General features: G+C 36.3%; 1 protein-coding gene across 2 annotated transcripts in view; it reads right to left on the reverse strand.

The window, feature by feature from the left end:
- The window catches only part of LOC145694571 (transmembrane and coiled-coil domain-containing protein 6), a 45,161-nt gene that overhangs the window by 21,690 nt on the left and 992 nt on the right, over positions 1–22,479 (reverse strand). Inside the window, exons 2-4 of one of the 2 annotated variants that reach the window (XM_081770910.1) lie at positions 19,239–19,381; positions 14,091–14,272; positions 5,072–5,524 (exon numbers count right to left, since the gene is read on the reverse strand). In XM_081770910.1, coding sequence (XP_081627036.1) covers positions 5,092–5,524; positions 14,091–14,272; positions 19,239–19,381 — 758 coding nt within the window. In that variant the 3' untranslated portion in view covers positions 5,072–5,091. Of the gene's footprint in view, positions 1–4,937; positions 5,525–14,090; positions 14,273–19,238; positions 19,382–22,479 lie in introns of those variants that run through there. The other variant, XM_081770909.1, reaches the window with a different exon arrangement.

Below are 22,479 nucleotides of genomic sequence, written 5' to 3' on the forward strand. Positions count from 1 at the left end.
CTTGGTCCCTAACAATAGCCCGACAGCGTAATTTCCACTGTAATAGGCTTGTCTGAAGAACTGGGAGGGGAATCTTGTCCCATTCCCTTTGCAAAGCTTTCCAAAGTCCTTCCACAGTTGTCACACGCCGCTTCAGCAATCCAAATCCACAACAGTCTATAGGACTTGCATCTGGAGATTTAACAGATACCTCGTTGAAAGGTATCACCTGTATACCACTTGCCTCCTCCATCTCCCTGTTGAATGCGAGGGACGATCGTGAGGTATATGATGAGGCCTTGTCCATGTGAATGCGCACCAGGTTGGCGTCATTTCCGTACACTGTTGGAATCTCATGCTCGTAGATCAGCCGAATGATCTGCTCCTGAAAATACTGCGAATTTATTTTACAGTTCTTCACCACCCTACGAATCTTCAGTTTACCTCGGTAACAGTAGCCAGTAACGACTATGAACCCTTTTGGGAAGGATTCTTTACAGACACGGACCCACCTTCTGAAGTTCTTGGCGCCTTTCTCTCGGTACATGATGGCTCTCGGTTTGCCGCAGTCGAAAAGATAAATCCATGCCTCATTGAGTATTACGACGTACATCCACCTTTGTTTTGCCAGATGCCGTTCGTACAGCTTCCGGGCGTTACACTTTCGATCCTTTTGGTGGCATCCGTGAGAAGATGGCCGCGAGCTTTCATGACTTTTTCCAGCTTCAGTTGATGGTGTAACGTCCGGCTCACACTCCTCAAAGACACGTCAAGACGATTAGCCATACACCTTTGTGTTGGCGGATTTTCTTGCATTGCCATTTTGCGAAGTTTCCTCTGTACGGTGGAGGTGACCTTGGTGCATTCCCGCTTCCTAGGCAACTTCGTTGGTGATCCAAATAGTGGAGCTTCGTTGCCCTTGTACTTTTTAATAACATTTTTTATTCCACTTAAACTCGTGTTGCAACCATTCTTCTTGCACTGTTTTCTAATGACAGAAACACTAGAGCCGCAACATAGCCTTCCCAAAACCGGCTTAGTTTGGGCGGCATTTTGGTCAGAGAGCGGAAACCCACTCACAACAATGATCCTGTTTTGTGCGTTATTGTCGTCCGCGCGGAAAAACAACTACGTTCCCAGGAAGCCACTCCACAACACTGCAGGACGCCACGAGCCAGGTCGAGTGAGTCCATTCTGCCCGGGAGGGGGAAGGAACGAAATCGGCCAAACGTAGGCTGAACAACCTCCGTATATATTTCCTGAAAGCTTGGGTCAGGGTAAGATCAAAACCTGTTTCCAAAATTGGGGAAGTCTCAAGCATTCCGCTTGAGGGCAGGACGTTACTCATTTTTATTAACACCTTTAAGCATATCTTAAAGTCCGTTGCAAAAATATGAAAACAGAAAAACATGTCTTTCATCACTTGAAAAGTATAACGTATCAAAGTAAAAATAAATTGTCCCAGACGGGGTCCAACTCAAAATTTTTAAATGGAAAGGGGGATCAACTTGCACATCGTATGAAAGTTGGTGTTAAATAAAAGAAGATAAATCAAGTCGCGACTCTACGATAAGCCTATGCAAAATAGCGGTGGGTCAAAATATCAATACAGTCTTCATTGCAAAGTCTATGGCCACTCGTATGTATCTCAAACGGTGGAATAGGTGTAGAAACAAAAACAAGGATATGTCGTTATTTCAAAAGTATAATAATTCAAAGTAAAAAAAAAAAAAAAAAAAAAAAAACTGTTCCAGGGTCCCTCGGAGGGTCCCAGACGGGGTCCAACTCAAAATGTTGAAATGGAAAGGGGTTCAAGTTGAGTATCGTATGAAAGCTTATGTTAAGTGAAAGAGGAGAAAACAAGTCTCGACTCTTGATGAAAAAGTCTATTGCCACTCCTATTAATCTGAAGCTGTGAGACAGGTGCAAAAACAAAACAAAACAAAAACTAGAATGTATCAAAGGAAATGACTCGTGCCATTTTGCAATGCTTATCGACAGTCGAGACTTGTCCAATGTCCAATTCTGTATCATTTAACACGAGCTTTCACATGATGTGCTTATTTACCCCCTTTGGCACTTGAAACTTTTGAGTTGGACCCCGTCTGGGATCCTGCTGTTGAAACTGGGATATTTCTTTTTTTCTTTGATACATTCTAGTTTTTTTTTTTTTTTTTTAATTTTTTTTAAACACCTGTCTTACTGTTTCAGATTATTGGGACTGGCAATAGACTTTTTCATCAAGAGTCAAGACTTGTTTTCTCTTCTTTCACTTAACATAAGCTTTCATACGATAGTCAATTTGAACCCCTTCCTATTTCAACATTTTGGGTTTGACCCCGTCTGGGACCCTGCGAGGGACCCTGGAACTTTTTTTTTAACTTTACTTTGAATCATTATACTTTTGAAATAATGACATATCCGTGTTTTTGTTTCTACATTTATTCCACCGTTTGAGATACATACGAGTGGCCATAGACTTTGCAATGAAGACTGTGTTGATATTTTGACCCACCGCTATTTTGCACATGCTTATCGTAGAGAGTCGCGACCTGATTTATCTTCTTTTATTTAACACCAACTTTCATACGATGTGCAAGTTGATCCCCCTTTCCGTTTAAAAATTTTGAGTTGGACCCCGTCTGGGACCCGGGGCAATTTATTTTACTTTGATACGTTATACTTTTGAAATGATGAGACATGTTTTTCTGTTTTCACACCTGTCTCACCGTTTCAGATTTTTGGGGGTTGCAACGGACTTGACACACTTATAGGTGTTAATAAAAATGAGTAACATCCTGCCCTCAAGCGGAATGCTTGAGACCTCCCCAATTTTGGTAACCGGTTTTGATCTTACCTTGACCCAAGCTTTCAGGAAATATATACATCACCCCTTTGTTGGTTCAGGTTCAAGTACATCCTGTGTTAGAAAAATAAAATTACTGCTATAAAGTATTTTCGCTTCTATAGTTTGTTTTACTTTGTTTTACACTAATTCTTAAAAGCCTGACATACAAAAAATAATATAAAATCTACCATTTTTCTTTTGCTTGTTTTTCATAAGTGAAAGAATGAAATGCAACTTACCACAATCATATATAATGTTATTCTACAACAGAAAATATGAACTTGAAGAATTTTCCGTGTTGCCATCCGTAGATATTACAGTGTTACCAGAATAACAATACTCCTAAAATCTAAGTTAAGGTAGCGGCTAGAGAGCGAACTCAACTGCATTTGATTACGTAGCGTATTGTTTTGGAATCCTGTGAACTACTTTTTAAATAACATTACTATTTAGTTTTAATAACTGTATGTTAAAACTATTTTATTTATTACAAACTAAATACAACTATTATTTAACAAATAATCCTCAGGATTCCAAGACAATATGATACGTAATTAAATGCAGTTGAGTTCGTTCCTTTAATCGCTGTCTTAATTTAGATTTTGGAGGAAATGTTATTCGACAACATTAAAAATCCTTCAGGTTCATATGTATTTTCTATTGTAGAATAACATTATCTATGATTGTATTAAGTTACATTTCATTATATACTTTCACTTATGAAAAACAAGCAAAACAAAAATAGTAAATTTTGCATTATTTTTAGTATGCCAGGCTCTTAAGATGAGTGGGTTTACTTCCAATCTTTTAAAGCTTAAGTTGGCCAGAATGTTTTGTAATTTATTCATTACAATTCTTTAAAAAATCCAAATGTTATCTCCATATTAATTTCTCCGTAATCCTAGGTATTTTGTAACCGTATTACTTTCTAGTTCATGGTCGTTGACTCTGATTGGTTATTTTTTTGCCTCGTAAATGCAATATAATTTACTTGATTCCAATTGATGTCCAAGCCATGATTCAAACACAATTATGAATTAGTTTAAATTCGTTATCTACATACTAATTATATATATCTATCTATCTATCTATATATATATATATATATATATAAAACAGTTAGTTGATAATATTAATTTGTTGCATTGCTATTAATTAATCTGTCTGTTAATAATCGATCTGTTTTCGCTGCAATTCCACCCGAAGGATGATCGAAAAAAAGGTTACAAAGCTCATTATGGCTTATGTATGAGACATAGCTGAAAGATCAACACACCTAATGATAAAGGACATACAACAATAATCCTCAATGTAACCACGGTTTTTATTCAACCGCTAATCACAACAGCAGATAAAGTTTTCTATACCATTTGCAAAGAAATCTACGTCAAGTTCTAGTAGCCACCGTGATGCAGCGGTTTTGACAGAATCACATCCCAGATAATGGTGGCCAGCCTTTTTTTTTTTTTTTTTTTTTTTTTAAGAACAAGGAAAAGGTTAAAGTCACTGGGGTTAGGTGAGGGTTGTAGAAGGGGTGTTCTAATTCCAAGCGTAATGTCAGTGGTTGAATTACTGGGTCTACCGCTGTATCCAGGGTTGTCATTAACAATATTGATTCGTCTTTCTTTGAAGTACGACATTACTTATCAACATGTTGCTTTGCAATTTATCCCTTCCCATATACTTCTACAATTTGCTTATAAATGTCTGCAGGTTTATTGTTTTTGGTCCACAGGAACCACAATATTGACCTCGCTTCTACTCTCGGTTAATTTTCCAGACGAGTCATCATTTCTATGTCCGCTTCTCGAGTATATATGATCAGAATCCGAAATCTTAAACCTGCACCAAGACAGTTATTACTCTACAAATAAATTTTCGTTAAGTTACAGTGAATTACATAAAATTTTATGCTTTGTAATTTTTTTTTCGATCATCCTTCGTAAAAAGCACCCCCTGTGAATACTACACTGGTGACTGTGGAATGACCCAACCAAGCTCACATAAACTTGTTCTCTTGAAACTGTAGTTATACTCAGATCGCCTTTAAAAAGATGAAATTATTTAAACCGCTAATACTCTACAAATTCAAATGATGATACAGTGCAAATTAAGAACAGATACTTTAATTCCAAATATTTCGTTAACACGGAGTTCAAAATCCAACATGACAAAATTTTCTAAAATTCAATTCAAAACTGTTATTTACTTCCTTCAAAGGATACAAAACGAGTTTATACAAACCATTCTAACATTGGTTGTTCTCAAGAATCGTTTATCGATAATACACTACACAAATTAACTTCCACTCCCAGTGCCGATACTGCAGGTGATGGATGATTTATTAAATTAGCCACAAGCCACATTGTTTCTCTGCTAATATGAGAATATTTTGATTTCAGTAATAAGGATATGATCAGGTCACGGAAAGACGTCCTTAAGATAGCTAGTGCCACTTCTTCCATTACACAAAGATTGGCTAATGTTCGTATTAATGGCGTCACCATTACATAGTCTAAATCAACTTCTACAGTTTTCTGATGCAATACTTCCAACACTAACGACACAATTTGCAAATCTGAAAATACACTGTTGTAATCAGGTGAACACGACAGAAGGAACATAATCCAACAAGCTTCTGGGTATTTTGGAACATGAGTTATCACTCGCTGAGCAACTTCACGCAATTCTCCCGATCTAGGATTAAAAAAGAAAAAAATGTATTCAATAATGTTAGATACAGAAGGTGTCTAAGTAGTAAACTTATTTATTATGTTTATTTATTATTAAACTTATTCATTATCTTTATTATTATTAAATAATCTCATGAGTTATATAACTCCACCTTTTTGCTGCAATTGAACGTGTGCACATGTTATGGTAATTTTTGATGTACCTAATACAGTCTCGCTACGTTTTGTACTCCATTTATATTCCATGGTAAATGTTGCAGGAATTCAAAGAAATTGTAATTCTTTACCTATTCCATGAATCATTAATTGACAATCGACGTTCTCATTTCAATATTTCATCATTTTTGTCGAAATATTTGAGGAAGAATCCATTATATAATTTTCTGGGAAGGGGGGGGGGGGCAATATACATGGGCATGCCCGCCGGGGGATGAGGGGGACGCGACCCCCCATAAAGTTTCCACGAAGGGAGATTGTCCTCCCCTTCCCAGAAAATTATATAATGGATTCTTCCTCAAATATTTCGACAAAAATGATGAAATACTGAAATGAGAACGTCGATTGTCAATTAATGATTCCTGGAATAGGTAAAGAATTACAATTTCTTAGAATTCCTGCAACAATTACCATGGAATATAAATGGAGTACAAAACGTAGCGAGACTGTATTAGGTACATCAAAAATTACCATAACATGTGCACACGTTCAATTGCAGCAAAAAGGTGGTTTTGAAATGTACCTCTATGAAAATAGTATTCTAATTGAAAGTACGCAGTTCCTAGTATATCTTTTTATTTTGTATGGCCTTTTTATTTACAGCAAGTGATTTTGAAAGACTACAACTTGCTTCCAAAGCAAAAATATTTCGAATCCCTGCCTACAGAGACCTTTTTCTTCGTGTACTGTTCAAGCTTCGTAAATTGGGCTGTGCGCACTGGTTTTGAAAGGACTTATTTTGCAGCGTATTTTATCCAACAGTAACGTTGTTTAGATAACTATGTCTATGTATGTGACCGTGAATATAACGTTGATCTGAAAATTTTTCACCTGTTAATGTGTTTAGTGTTGTTTTATTGTTTGAAATTGATAAATTTGTCATAAGAAAAAGAAAAGAAGACAGCACTGTGGGCCAAAGCAATGCCATTATTGAAGAAAAGAAAATTAAAATGTTAAGTATACGTTATCTTGCGAGCCACAGGGACTCGCATTTAGAGGACATGACTCCAGGTCCGGGAGTTTCAGTTCATGAGTTTTCGATCTGAAGATTTTCCACAGTTGAAGAGCTGGATAGAGTTAAACATGAAGACATGTAATGTCATAGATGATAAAATCCGGAACAAAATTCTGGAAATCATGGGCCAAGATTTTCTTTTATTTTTATTTATTATTATTATTATTATTATTATTATTATTATTATTATTATTATTATTATTATTATTATTATTATTATTATTATTATTATTATTATTATTATTATTATTATTATTTTACATATGTAACAAAATCAAATCTCAAAACCCTCTTCTGTTTTCTATCATGTGTGATGGTTCTCGTGATGTCAGTGATGAAGAACTATTGTGCCTGGTGGGTTAATGAAGACCTGTCCTCATGAAAATTTTCTTGGGTTCTACAGTTTATGAAAAACCACTGGTGAGTTTCAGTTATTCTGGATGCAATGGTAAGACTCCAGCTTCCTATTGCTCAACTCAGAGGACAAGCTTATGATGGTGCTCGAAATATGAGTGGTCCAAACATTGGTGTTCAATCTATCATATGTAAACAGCAACTTCTTGCCTTGCACGCACATTGTAGAGTTCACTGTGGTAATCTCGTGATTACGAATGCCTGTTATGCATCAGAAATACTGAGAAACTCTGCAGTAGGTGCATGAACTAGGAATACTGTTTTCGCAGTCACTTCCAGTGAAGTCAAGATTTTCTACTCTGATCGAGGCTAATGCCGGAGGTTCCGTCTCAAACATTGTGAACATTAAACTCTTGTGGTCCATTAGTTAGATTTGTAGACTCAGTCAAATAACTGGACTTGTTGAGCATCATAAAGAAATTATCTTTATGTTGGAAGAGATGAAGACTGAAGGAAGGATCTACGTTTCTTGGGATCATAATGGTTAAAGATATTATCAGCAGATTGGAGCTTCTTAACAGAACACTTCAAGACACACTTTTAGAGTCAACATGGGAAACAATGAGAACCCATAAATAAAGACATGAACTTGAATAACATGCTCAGTCACTGCCTTTAAATTCATTGTGCTGTCTCGAAACATACAAGTCAATATCATCGCCCTAGAAATCCTATTAATTTTAATAAATTTTGTCAACAGTACTATAAATAGGACTTTTCGTGCCGCTGGAATAAAACCTGTTACCCATCATTGATAGGATTTATCCCATAACTCATGTCATGTAATATTTTCAATATTTGCGGAGGAGGTGGAGTGCTATCAGCCTTTCTTTAAATTCGGCTCACAATGTTGAGTGAAACGTGAAAGGCACACCTATGATAGATATTATATATATATATATATATATATATATATATGTACGGAAGCCTAAAGATTGGAGATTGTTTGTGGAATATACGAGTAGCATTGAGCACATTTATTTATTTATTTATTTATTTCCTCCAACAGAGATATCCCCAATTATAGAAGGTATACATAATTTGTTACATTATTATGTTATAATAAATAAAACAAAAATTAATAAACGAAAATAGTAAAAATGTTGAACTAGAAATAAGCAAATACAGTATACAACCTTGTATGCGGACATTTTATAGATCAATGCATGCATTATGAATAGAGACACGATTTTTTGGTGATGCGCAAAATGTATCAGCTTTGTATGAAACTGTTGTGTGCATAAAAAATATGTATTTTTTCACTATTTGTTAGGTCATATAACCGATTACGATTAAACGCGAAATTCTGTCGAATTAGCGAAATTTGCAACAAGTCTCGATATTCCACGAAATTTACGCAAAAGTGACAGTTTTTCGACGCTTTTACGATTTATTCATTATCACTATTTGGCAATTACTAGCAATGTGATGAAAATTCCCATTTTTGAGATAGCAGACCACTATGAATTTTTGAAATTTTACATGCAGTTACAAAATGAGCTCCAAATGGTATCTAACGGTGAAGTGGATAGTGTGGAAGCAGTGTTGCAAGGTATGTTAGATAAGCATTCAGAAATCGTCGGAAAGTGTCTCCAACTAATGTACACTCATGTCCAAAATTGTTGTCCCATTTCTATAATTGTCTTCTTGTAAGAATATAATTTGATAAAAACTTTGCAGGGTACTTTTAATACTAATACTATGTGTATAATCGGGAAATGTATATTTGAAGTAAATTTTATAGAAAAAGAATTATAAATACGAAAATTAGAACGAATAAAACAAAATGTTGCTAAATGGACAAGAAAGATTTCTTTTCGTTTTATTGTTCTTATTTACTGCTCTTTTGACATGAAATTTGTCACATACATGTCTTCGCCGATTATACACATACTAACATAAGAAATACTGGGGGAATTCGTTATCAAATTATATTCGTAGAACAACATATTTATAGACATGCGACAATAATTTTGGACATGAGTGTACATATCAGTTTCGAATGTTGATGTGAAGAGGGCTCTCTCTTCTTACAATGGCATACTTACCAGCAAAAGAACAAATTTAATACTAGAAAACACTGAAACAATGCTTACGTGTTATTTGCGTAAGTAAACTATGAACACTAAAGTTATTTTTCCTATTAGTGTTCTCTCTCTGTATTTTCCTCTTTAAATGCTACTTCTATTCAGTGAGGATGCTTAGTCTTATTATTATTTTTTTTTTTTTTAAACTCAAATACTGTTTAATATAGTCATGCACGAGCTCATGTCATGACGATTGATGAGTGGAAATTAAGGTGAAATAAAAGGTAACTAATTGTAATTGACACGGAAAATAGTGTTCTTACATTGATTTTTTATTCGCCGATTTTATCCCGCTTTACGCATATTTTTATAACGAAATTACGAATTCTTATTTACCACATAATGTTTTCTCTAATTATGAAGCATAAAGTCATACTCTCATTCTAGAAACAGTCATACATACATAATACATATATACATTCACATACACATATATCCATACAGGGCCGGATTTAGGGGTACACCAGTGCGTATGTCCTTTCCACCTCCCTCGTTGTAAATATACACCATCTAAAATGAGAAGCTAACAATGACAATAGTCGAAACTTTTTGCCGTCATGTTTCCGTTTGGGGATTACAAAAAAGCGGAATTTTACAAAATCAATAGTTAAGTCGATTTTCTGGCGGTTGAAGGAAAAGGATTCACCAAGCAAAACAATATTCCTTCTTCACACCACAGCTACCTAAAGACATTAAGAAATTCAAATTTAATTCAAGTGTAGTGGTAATTATTAGTGCATCCCCTTTCAGAAAATTCTGAATCCGGCCCTGTATACATATACATACACCTATATTCATACAGACCAATATACACTGCTTCACAAAACTTAAGCAACTCGAAGAAAGTGGCAGAAAATACAGAAAATACTGAACCAAGTATAATGAACAACCAGAGGGTCCAGATGCACAATGCAACACAAGTGAAGACGAACAATACAGTTAGGATGTACAGAGTGACCAAAAAGTTCAGCACAACGATACCTCAACAGGTGAAGCTGGATTGTGCGAGGGCATAGGCAGTCAGTATGGCGTGTGGCCGCCACGAACAGCTATACAGGCACGATATCTGGCCTCCATGCTGCAAATCAGAGTGTTGATCAAGTCTTGCGGCAGATGGCGCTACTCCTCGAGGAGAGCTGTTTGCAGATCAGGGAGAATGCGTGCTGGTGGACTGCGCTGCGCTATTCCCCGCCTAAGAGCATCCCACACATGCTCGATGGGTTTAAAGTCCGGCGAATATGCAGGCCATGCAATACGCGTAATGTTTTTGCACTCCAGATACTCGGACACAAGATGTGCACGGTGTGGGCGGGCATTGTCATCCATGAATAGGAAGTCTGGGCCAAATGCTCCGCGGAAATTGCGCACATGTGTATTGAGAATTTCATCCCGGTACCGTTGTGCTGTCAAAGTGCCATGCTACACAATATGGAGGTCCGTTTTCCCATCCAGCATAATTCCACTCCACACCATAATGGAACCACCGCCATAGGACGGCCATTCAGCAATGAAGTTTGGATGATAGCGTGTTCCTGGCTCTCTCCACACTAAAGTTCGACCAGAATAAGACGACAGGCTGAACCTCGACTCATCGGAGAACATGACACGCCCCCACTGGTGTTCCTCCCACGCAACATGTTCCTGACACCATGTGTAACGCGTACATTTGTGCTCCAGTTTCAATGGCACACACAGCACAGGCCTTCTTGCATACAGTCCTGCTCTATTGAGCCGCCAACGAACAGTTTCACGACTCACGCGTTGTCCTGTAGCCTGAAACAACTCATTGGCCAGTTGAGAGCACGAAGCTTGACGGTTACGTTTGGCAGCAATTATGAGAAATCGGTCATCGACGGCCGACGTCTTCTTCGGACGGCCTATTCCATGACATCTATTCACTTCACCTCCATTTTGGAAGCGACTCCACAGCCTCGACACAATTTTTTGTTCACGTTGAATTCCTGCGCCATTTCCACTTGCGATCGGACCAATTCCAACCGACCAATTATTCGCCCGCGGTCAAAGACACTCAAATGTCGTCTACCAGCCATTGCAAGGTGTGTACCCCACACAAGAACCACTAACTCAATGCTTGGAGCCTCGGACACTACTGGGCTGTGGTGTACGCCTCATGGCATAATTTGTTCACCGCGCTTGCAACGGTGCTGCTTATGATATAGAGTGGGTGCTCGCCTTGCTTGTGTGTCTCTGTGTATGTGCATGTCACTAACCAGTGTTGAATGGACCCCACACGTCACTTATACCACGTTCTCTCGGGTTGCTTAAGTTTTGTGGAGCAGTGTATATTGCAGAGTATTATATATATATATATATACAGAAGGTCATTTCACCTAAGATGGTCAAAGTTGTGCGTTCACGTGCTCACGACAATCCCTTCCTCCACCAACGGTTGTGCTCGATATGGTGGCTACGAGCCTGGACTATCTCCACACAACTGAAGTAGTGCGCGTCGTAGGTGTATGAGAGGAATTGTAGACCACACCGCTTGAAAGCTTTCCAGAGCCCTGCTATGGTGGTGGATGCCTTCGCGCAAGGCCTTGTTTCAGAAGGCCAAAGGCGCAGAAATCCATCGGCGACGCATCTGGAGACTTCATAGGTATGGACGAGAAGGGTATAACAGACACACCATACGCCGATAATACGCGACAGAACTGTGAGCAGTGTGACTGTATGCTTTGTTCATGTGAATCCACACCTTCCGGGTGCTCCTGCCATACAACTGTGGGATGTGTGTTGTGTAAAAGGGTTCCATGATGTTTGTTTGAAAGCAGGCTGCATTCACCTTGGCCTTCGAATCTACACTATGCATTGGAAACTTCCCACGGGCGCAGAAACTTGCCACCACCATGAAGCCTTTCGAAAACTTCTTGCGACATTCACGGACAAACTCGCCGTGGCCCTTCGCATCATGTGGTGAATGAGAAATGGCCCTGGGCTTATTGGTGTCATCAAGGTAGATTCCAGGCTTCACCCAGAGTGACAGCCCGCTGCCATTTGTCACCTGAGAAGTACTGTTCATACAACTTTATTGCGTTCGTGAATCTCTCTTGCATATACCTTGGTGATAACTTATGCCCCATCGCCTTAAGACGTCAGTCCCAAATTGTCCTTACGACACACTGTGCTTTGTGATATCCTACATGAGGTGACAAGGTTGCTTTAGGTGGGTGGGTTCTTCTTCACAACTGATGCCCTGATGTTTATCACAATGCGTGGTGTCCTGGCTGGACATGACAGTTTCCTTTTCACTCTTACGACTTGATCTTGATATTTAGGACCGGTGTTTTACAGCGCTGGCTTACCTTTACTACTGTAGGCCTGTTGATACTGTTGCCCCTTGACACACACACTTTCACAATCACTGACGCACTGAATTGTACATCGGAAAGTGCACATATGTACCCCTCCCAATAAGATGTCACTTTAACAGACATAATAGCTGTTCACCACAACTTCCACACAACGTTGTACTTGACTCACTACTGGATATACGGGCTACTGACTTCTGGTTCCTTCTACGCTGTACTCGTCATCAGCTCTGTAAAATTGGCCACCTTAGGTGACCTGACCCTCTGCATATCTCGCACATTTGCTACTATTCACGTTCCAACAATGACAAAGCTGAGTCATTATACTTCTTTAAACTTCAATGAATTTATTGTGAGATACCATTATTACCATTCAGTCTTCCCTGCTGGTCTAGTAGCTAATGTGTGTGCCTTTGGCACGTGTAATTCGATTCCTGGCGGCAGAGATTTAAAAGTTGAACGCATTACGGTGGTTCGGATTCCATCTTAAAACTGTAGGTTCACGTCTCATTATAGCTTCGCTGCCGAAAAGATACGTCAAACTTGGTACAACAATAATGAGTTACCATTCGAAATGTTGTCCTTGAAAACGTCAATCATTTTGGGCTTATTCCTTAAAATCTGTTAAAACACTCAAGAATTGTATATTTAAAACAATACTTTGCTTCTCCTTTCCATGAGCATGTTTCCGTGCTTAACCTCCAGTAGAAGTAAACAAACAAAAATTATTTCCTTATTGTCTCGTAGAACTTTGCAAATAATACTCTGCAATGTATTTAACTTTGCCGATGGATCCTTTTACAGTCTAATAAAGAAAAATATGTACTTTATAACTTTATTTATGGTCGTGTTTCTAGCATGAACTACGCTTTCAAAAAACTTCACCAATCTTCTATGACTCAGCATATGAAGGGAGGTACTGTAGATTTCGATTAATCATTTGAAACACTGAAGCATTAACCATCAACTAGCACGAAGCCATATTCAAGCTGAAGCAAGTTTTACAAGAACAAACAACCGGTAGAGTGCACCACTATACACACGCTGATCAGTGGCTTCGTTGTGGAATCAAAACGCCTCAAACTATTATATGACTGTAATATATATGATATGACAGTGAAATCACTACGCTTCAAATTGTTAAAGCGTATACCTGACTATACAACTCTTATCATTAAAGACCCTGGGAATTATTAAAGTTCGACCATTAGATGATACTAGTGTGCTACCTTTATAATCTGTTTTATAAAGCCCTGAATAGACTTCGTTTTGTACGAATGACTTTTCTGAATTCTGAAGGCATACAACGTGTTATTTACTACTTCTCAAAAAGACAAAAATTGAAATAATAATAATAATAATAATAATAATAATAATAATAATAATAATAATAATAATAATAATAATAATAATAATAATAATAGCTAAAAAATGTGAACGATTTTGATCATCAGAATTTTAATTTTAAAAATTATACTCTTAATTTCCTGGCATAATAATAATACTTACTGCAATTTTTGATGCCCAGTTTTTATGTACTGAATTAGAGCATAAAGAACTGACGGAATAACATCAGGAGGTTTGGAATCTAGAAGCTGCAGCATTTTTGGAAGAAATTCTTGCATATGCAGTACCTCCCATGCTTCTGTGCTGCTGCCTACCAGGTTTCCAAGTGCCCAGCTGCACATTATCTGAAGATAATAAGTTAAAACTTTTAATTCACACGATGTAATATTAAATCTAGTACTAATTTACTACGCTATTCAAACGCTGATGTCTACAAGTCATTATATACATAAATAATTCCAAATCCAGGAAAAGTTAAGCTCCCAGAATCATAGAAAAGAAATATGAATGAGATATGTTTAAAAATCATTCCAAAAGCAGAAAAATGTTAAAGTGGAGGTTTTGTGCTTTCGCTTCTGTGATCTTCAAGTCAGTCTAATTATTACGTCATAGGATGGACAATCAAAAAGCTGTACATACATTCCCTACAAAGGAATGCTGAAAAATTTGCAGCCCAAGCCAGGAGGAGTGTAGGTAGAATGATGAAACTGTACAGTTTTAACAAACATCTCTCTTTATGTATAAATACATATTTTCGGAACAAAATTCTTATTGTGTTTCTCAGGCCCTGAAGCAATCACATGTATGTCCAATCTGCGAATTTCACCAAAGCAAATTCATGAGGAAATCAGTAAAACACAACTCTCCTCCATCATAGCAGTGGTGAAGACGTGGATGACACAATTTAAAGATGGCGATTTCTCAACAGATAATAATCTACGTGCAGGAAGAAAAAACAGTGACCGTTCTCGAAATACTTGATGAAATCATGACGTTATTCTTGAAAATCGTACAATTTGAGCAAAATGTATGGTAGAGATTATGGGCATTTCTCGGGATAGCATACAGTTCATAAGATCTGGGCATATGCAAGCTCTTGGCAAAATGGGTTCCCAAAAATCTATCAGCAGATCAAAAAGTGAAAGAGTGGCGGCATCATAGGGAAGTAATCTCATATTTTGACCGCAATGCCGACCACTTTGTGTCATGAATAGCAACCATGGACGAAATATGGTTGTAACATTGCGATCCTGAAACGAAACAACAGTCAATGGGCTGGTGACACTCAGGTTCTCCTCAGCCCAAGAAGTTCAAGAGACAGATCACTGTTCACAATTGATACAAATATTACACAGTTCATTGCGCTTCTTGACGACGATGAACATGATTGCTGGTTCCAGCACGACGCTGCTACATTTCACACATTTAATAACACGATGCATTTCTTGCGCGAGTTTGGCGAGCATATAATCTCTAAATGATTATGGTCCCCAAGTTCACCCGATTTGGCTTCTCCAGATTTCTTCCTGTGGAACTACCTCAAAAGTAAGGATTGTTTTAACATCAGACCACACACAGCGGAGGAACTAAAGATGAACATAACAAATAAGAATAACTATCAGTGTACATGTGCTTCACAAAGTGGCCTCAAACATGGTTAAAAGAGTTCGTAGATGCATTACTAAATGGGACATCTATTTTGAGCATATTGTGAAAATATACATTAACAAGAGTTCGTATGTTGTGAAAATACAAGTGTTGGGAAAATATATAATACTATATCATATAGTATTATGTAGTGTTACTTAATGTCGTTTGGTTTTTTTATTATTTTGATGTGCGCATCTTTTGGATTATCTGTTATAATGAAACACTATATCTGAAAAAGGTAATAGTGTTCACTGAAACCGTATTGGGTCTTAATAAATCAAACACAACGCTTTTTGAGAATACTTCATTTTTCAGATTTCCGAAGTGATGGAGATCTATGATTTCTGGTTTCAACATTCATCGTCATAGTAATACAATAGTAATAGATAACGAGAAGTTATTTATTTATTTATTTATTTATTTATTGAGTCAGTGCCGCATGGATAGGTTTCAGCTCCGCCTATATTCCTTTGTTGCAAAAGAGTGATAGAAATTTCCCACCACTTCGGGTCTCAATTTTGGTTTCCGTCAGGATTTCCACCCAAACTAAATATATAAAATTCCCGGTTCAAAAATTTTCAACTTCACGGTCGGAAAGTTTATATAAAAATCACTTTTACTGACCGCACAGTAGTAAAAACTTCTTCGTGCAGGAACAAAGCGCGGCGCGGCGGTCGATGCGTTGTACTAGAATAATTCATCTGGTCCTCGTTCACCCTTACAATGTCTAAACTGTACAAGAAACGGAAAAAACATTAAAATATTGGATTTGTTTTTTTTTTTTTCTGATAAGCTTTTACTATTAATTTGAAAATTTTCTAGATTTTTCAAAGTTTGATAAAATTCATGGTTTACTCTTTTTTTTTTTTTCATGGTATAGGAAATCCACGGCTTTTTCACGGTTGGGTGGGCACCTTATTATAGCGCAACAACGGAAGAGAGAGCAAAAATTGCTTTCTAATATGGGTTCAGCGTCCTAAAAGTAAGTTTCATTTCAGCCTTTATCCTTCTACTAAAATCAGAAGCAGAAAAAACGGAAAAAGCAGTACAACTTTTGGTCTCAATATTGATTCCTATTGTGCAGTACCCAACAAGGATGTGTAGTACGTGCTATATTGTGAAACAAGCAAACGCTATTAGAATTACTACAGTTCATTGGACTACCCGAATCATTGTTAAAATCAAATCATTTTAAATCTTAATTCATTAACTCGGCTTCTTAAAACAACTAACTATGGACGTACATTGTCAAACAAATATTTCTAAAATCATATTTTCACTCCGTAACCGTGTAAATTAGTCAATAAACAAAACACTAGTAAACCTTTTCCATCACACCACATTTCTTTAAATTGCATGAGTCTTCTAGTTAAATGATCTCCAACATCAATGCCCTTTCTTAACAAAACTATTGGAAACACGTTTCAAGTGGATAAACATGAATTAAAAATTATCCAGTTCCATTTAGAAGTAGAAGCGGTCTACAAGCCATCATCCCAAACCTTGAAGCGCTGAAAATTCATCACAGCAAAAACAGGCCATGAAAAAACTAGTCCATCATCTAGCAGTTATTATCGAACTACTCCAGCAATCCATTCATCGCTCCTGGCAAATTTTACAAAATAAAAATTAAATCGTCAACTTCATTTGGTTTCTTCAATTGCCACCCAACAAGTACAGCAGCACTTCAAAAAGGCTAATCATCATTCATCACAACTACAATGTCAACTAACACCAAAAATAATTAAGGCAAGTGTTCATTCCAATCCTTTTAGTTAAATCCCTTCTCTCCCTCTTTTACCTTCTACCTAATCTAGTCGCTATTTTATCCATTTAAAATAGTTAAATTTCATGTATACATTAAAGCATAACCGTACATTATGACAGTTGCAAACAAACTGTCAATTCTCATCTCCACCCACATTCCCTTATTTAAAATTTTATGTTAATTTATTAATAAATTATAGTGCCACCAAGCGCTGGCTCCCTTTTCCTGAGGCCGCTAGTATCGTTTGTTTATATGGTAGAAGGCGGTGTTCTTACAGTTTCATCGATTCAATAATTAATAATTTAAATACCAACAATTATGAATTCAGTTTTGTTTACATAAAACATTACATAATGGTGGCTTGAAACAAACTTATCAACTATTCTTGTAATATTAGGCCACTACCATAGGCGACAGGCAGTGAGCATACTTTAACGTTTCAGTAATGAAAGTAAACAAATCTTTCATTTATTTAACAAAAAAATGGCTACTTACCAATGAATCCTCCCTTGAAAAATTTGTTAATTTTGAATATCCCCCCATGCGCCCATATAATTATAAATCTTTCATTTGTTTAGCATTAATAACATCGTTGAAATTAATTGATTTGGAGAATTTATTATTATTATCTCTCTCCCTCTCTCTCTCTCTATATATATATATATATATATATATAACGGAGGCATTACAAACTTTTCTTGCCCCGGGATCCGCGAACATTTCTCGCCGAGGGCTAGTTGCATGTTGCCATACTAAATTGGAATAAGCAGCGTTCGAAAAATGCTTCTATTCAACGGAAGTGTAATGTTATATTGCAGTGTATCATTTTTGTAAACCTCTCAGATTTTACTATGCTTTTCAACATTGAAACGAATGTGAATGCTGACTGGTTTTGTTTTTCTTTCTGGTTCTTTGTCGGATACAAAGGAGATATCTGCGGTAGATAAGACATGAACCACAGGTTGAAAGGAATGTTCAGGTGGTCAGTCAATGCATGCACCCCGCAAATTTCGGTAAACTAGAAACACCAGACAACTTCTTGTCATACTTTTCGTGGAAACATTCGAAATTCCAATACGATCAATCTCATACATTTCACACAACATTCAATCAAACAAAAATGTGAGGATGATATTTTACTTGGGACGCAAATTATTGTAACATATTCTGTAGTTGGTAACCCTGCTGTCAAGGGATGTTTTGGTGTTAGTTTCAATTGTGGCCACAACCCAGTCACCGCTCTGTCGACATATAAACTAACATCTAAGCCAATAAAACGTACAACCCGCACCTGCACATTATATAGTAATAATTAAGAAATAAGAGGAATTGTTTGTGACATGGATTCAGCGACCGAAGAACAGGTTCCATCTCTGACTTTATCCCCATATTGTAACCAAAAATTATAGAGGTATTACTTTTAATTTCAGCATTGAATTCGCACAATGCTGATATTAAAAGTCCTCATTCCGGCGAAATTAAAATACCGCCAATTTTACAGTAATTATGTGATATCTTCAAACAGATAAAAGATAATCGAAATGTGGAACAAGAGCGCCCTAGACAATATTATTTTACATGAGAAACCGTTATCATGACTCACTTATCTGCTTTCGATTTCGAGCCATTTTGAAAATCGGCATTTATTTTCGCGTTTCTAAACAGCTGAAAACGGAAAGCCACTAGGTGACTTCTGATAACGGTACCGCAAGCAAAATAATATTGTCTAGGGCGCTCTTGTCCATATTTCAATTATCTTTTATTTATTTGAAGATAACACATAATTACTGTAAAATTAGCGGTATTTTAATTTCGCCGGGATGAACTCTTAATACGGATACTAACAGAGAATTCACTATACACTTAAACAATCCATTATATTGAATACTTACACTTAATTCATTATTTGTGCTATCAACGTCAGACAGCAAATAAGGAGAACATGCTTTTGTGAGCTGTACCAATAATTTCCCATCAGCAAAAGCCATATTACAAATGCAGCTCACAGCCTGCAACTGGCACACAGCATTTTGACCTACAATAGAGAACAGTTATTGTTTCAATATGTACCCACTTTTCATAGATATTGACTATACAATGGAAGTATCATTTGTAAGTAACAGTAAAGACAATGACAAAAAAAAAGTTACATTATTTGATTCATAACATTGTATCGTTAAATATAATAAATTTAACAAATATGAAGTACGACACATGGACTTGAGTCTGAAAATTGGTATATACGTATTTCAGGAAGTATACTTCATAAATAAGCAAATATGGCTCTGTCTAACGCAGGTGTTAAGAAACAACTCTTACTTTTTACGAATTCGTGTAAAATCACAACTCAATACCACGAAAGTAGAACGCAACTACAACTTATAATAACTTTTCTTCTTTCAAGACGGCACATTTTCCACAATTCTTGAAGGGATGATTATTTATTTCTCTTAAAAGGATTTCACAGAAAAAAAAAACGAACTTTTCTATATGTTACCATTTTTTTTTTTTCCGATTCAAAGTAAGGTTTATTTATCTCTTAAGTTCCTTCACCTCATTGAAGTTAACCTAATGTGTTCTGAGCTTTCCCTTTGTAAGTAAGAATTATACCTATTGTTACTCCACTGTTTTGTCACAATTTCACTGTTTTCGGAAAAGATAATTGGCAAATTTAACTTTTAATTTCGAAGCTGTAATTCTAATGGACAATTCAGACCATAGCTCAATACTGAATCTGTACTAAGTAATATACTGTAAACCACGATTGGCTGGCTTAAACCGTGGTGGTTTAAACCAAAAAAGGAAAAAAATGTTTGTAAAGGTGTAAGTGTGTTCGTAAAATCTTGATGAACACACATTTGTGGTTTATTACGTTTCACTCCCGTATATTATTCGTATTAGGGATTATACTACAGAAGCAACTTTTGTTTTTTTATAAGTTTATGAACGTTTCTTTTGTGATTTTTATAGTTTATTATTATTGTTATGCAATTGCAATTAAAGAAAAATTCTAAATACTATTTCATTTTAATAATGTTTACTATTGATAAAATATATCGAAATGCCATACTTATTTTTGGAGGGGGTCATACAAACCACACGAGAGGCATTTATTGAAATCAGAAGTATCTTTGGTATCTATTTATGTATAAATGGGTTAGAGCCAAAGTGAACTCATATAATTCGTATCTTTATTCACTTTTTCTTACTGATATGCAAATTAAGTTGTTGTATTTCTTTAACTTAGACTGATACAAGTCGCAGTGAACTAACTTGAACTAAATTATTAGTTCCGTACTCTGCAGTATTTTGAAATTGTCCATATGTAATTCTGTATAATGGTTTCACTTGGGCAACTGTTTATTTTTTTTGTCCTTCTGAAATGGCTCTTGATAATTATATTAACAAATATGTAAAGATCAGTACAACGTATTTTTATCAGGAGTCCTTCGTGAGTGAGTCGGCAGACGTATCGCATTTGTGGCCAATTAGTTCCGGTTTCGAGTTCAAATGGAGGACAATTTCTCTCGGATGTAAGCCGAAAAGCTGTTTGGATTCCGCTTTAAGCTTATGTGACCCCTTCCAGCATAACCCGGTTGTTGCATAATAACGCCAAGCCGAAACAAACTTACTTCTGTCCATATGTGATATAAATACATAGAGCAAATTATTTAAACCAAAAAAAACCGGGTTTAAACCAAAAAACAAACGGTTTTTCTGTTTGTTTTTTTTCAATAAAAACCATGGTTTTTGCCAACCCTGCTGTAAACACCATATGTTAAATATGATCGTTTTTCAACTTCCATTTTTCCCAAACTAATGCAGAAATATTATACTTTCTTTGTGTAATTTTCTAGAATGTAGTACAAAGTCGTACTTGGTATACTAACAAATATTTTCGAGATGGTCTTGATCCCAATCCCTAATTTAAGCTACAGCACCTTCGTGGCTAAGCGGTTAACGTATGCGCCTTTGTCGTGGGAGACCCGGGTTCGATTCCCGGCGGGAGCTCCTGTGGTTCGAATTCCACGTTAATTAGTAGGTTCCGCCTCATATAGCCTCGCTGCTGAAAGGGACGTTAAACTCAAAAACAACTCAATTTTCAACCTAATTTAACCCCACCATGCTCTAACTTATTTGAAGACATATTCTTTTACACTGGTAAATATATAGACTACTTCACTGGTAATATTTTCTAAGTAATAAACAGTTATAGAAGAAATTTTAGTATTATTTCTTGACTTTCATTTTATTTCAGAAATTTTGGACATTACTTTCAAATTCTGAAAATGTAATAAGCACTAATGAGGATCTTTCTGTATATTTAATTTAAGTTACAATCGGAGTCGACAATATGCCTATTCTCCATGCATTTATGGATGCTGTAAAAACAAATCTGGAATACCAGCATGACATGAATATTTAGAAAAAGTTTGAAAATTCAGAGCATATCATACTAATGGTGGTAGTCAAAAAAGAAGATTGGTGCTTGACATTTCTGCCAAATCATGAACATTCACACGGAAAAAGTTGAATATCTACAGTCACAAATTCCAGACATTTTAAGTAAGTTGGGTGGTTCCTGTTACTTCGTTCTTTTAAATTTTAGGCAAGAGTATGGTAGTAATAATGAATAATCAAGTACAAGACTTCAAGTAAAATATAATTACAATATATGCTATATTCACTCGAAGTCTTTTTCTACTTCGTAATCTTCTTTTTAAAATGTTCAGACACATTAGAACTACGAAACATTGTTGGCCCTAATTTATCCCACAATATCAGAATAAAATCGCACATTTAACTATGAGAATGAAAAACATGACATCCGATTATTATAAAATTAATGTAATTCAGAATTGGAAAATAGTAAAAACTGAGGACTTACCTCGATTGCGTCTAGAAGACTTCGGAATCTTAGTTTTCAGGAGTAAATCAAGTACAGATTCATAGTGTCTTCCAAATATCTTGTTTATACAATTTTATTTTTCTTTTCATGTACATTCAATCATTAGTGTAATATTTACCAAGAAAAGCACATTTGATAGTAGAAGTCGGTGCAAAGACATATTTGTTTGTTTATTGAAGTTTTGCGTCCTTTTACAACACCGAGGTCATATGAAATCCTACACT

The sequence above is a fragment of the Thermobia domestica genome, chromosome 9, assembly GCF_964235325.1.
Source record: "Thermobia domestica chromosome 9, izTheDome1.hap1.1, whole genome shotgun sequence".
Lineage (NCBI taxonomy): Eukaryota > Metazoa > Arthropoda > Insecta > Zygentoma > Lepismatidae > Thermobia > Thermobia domestica.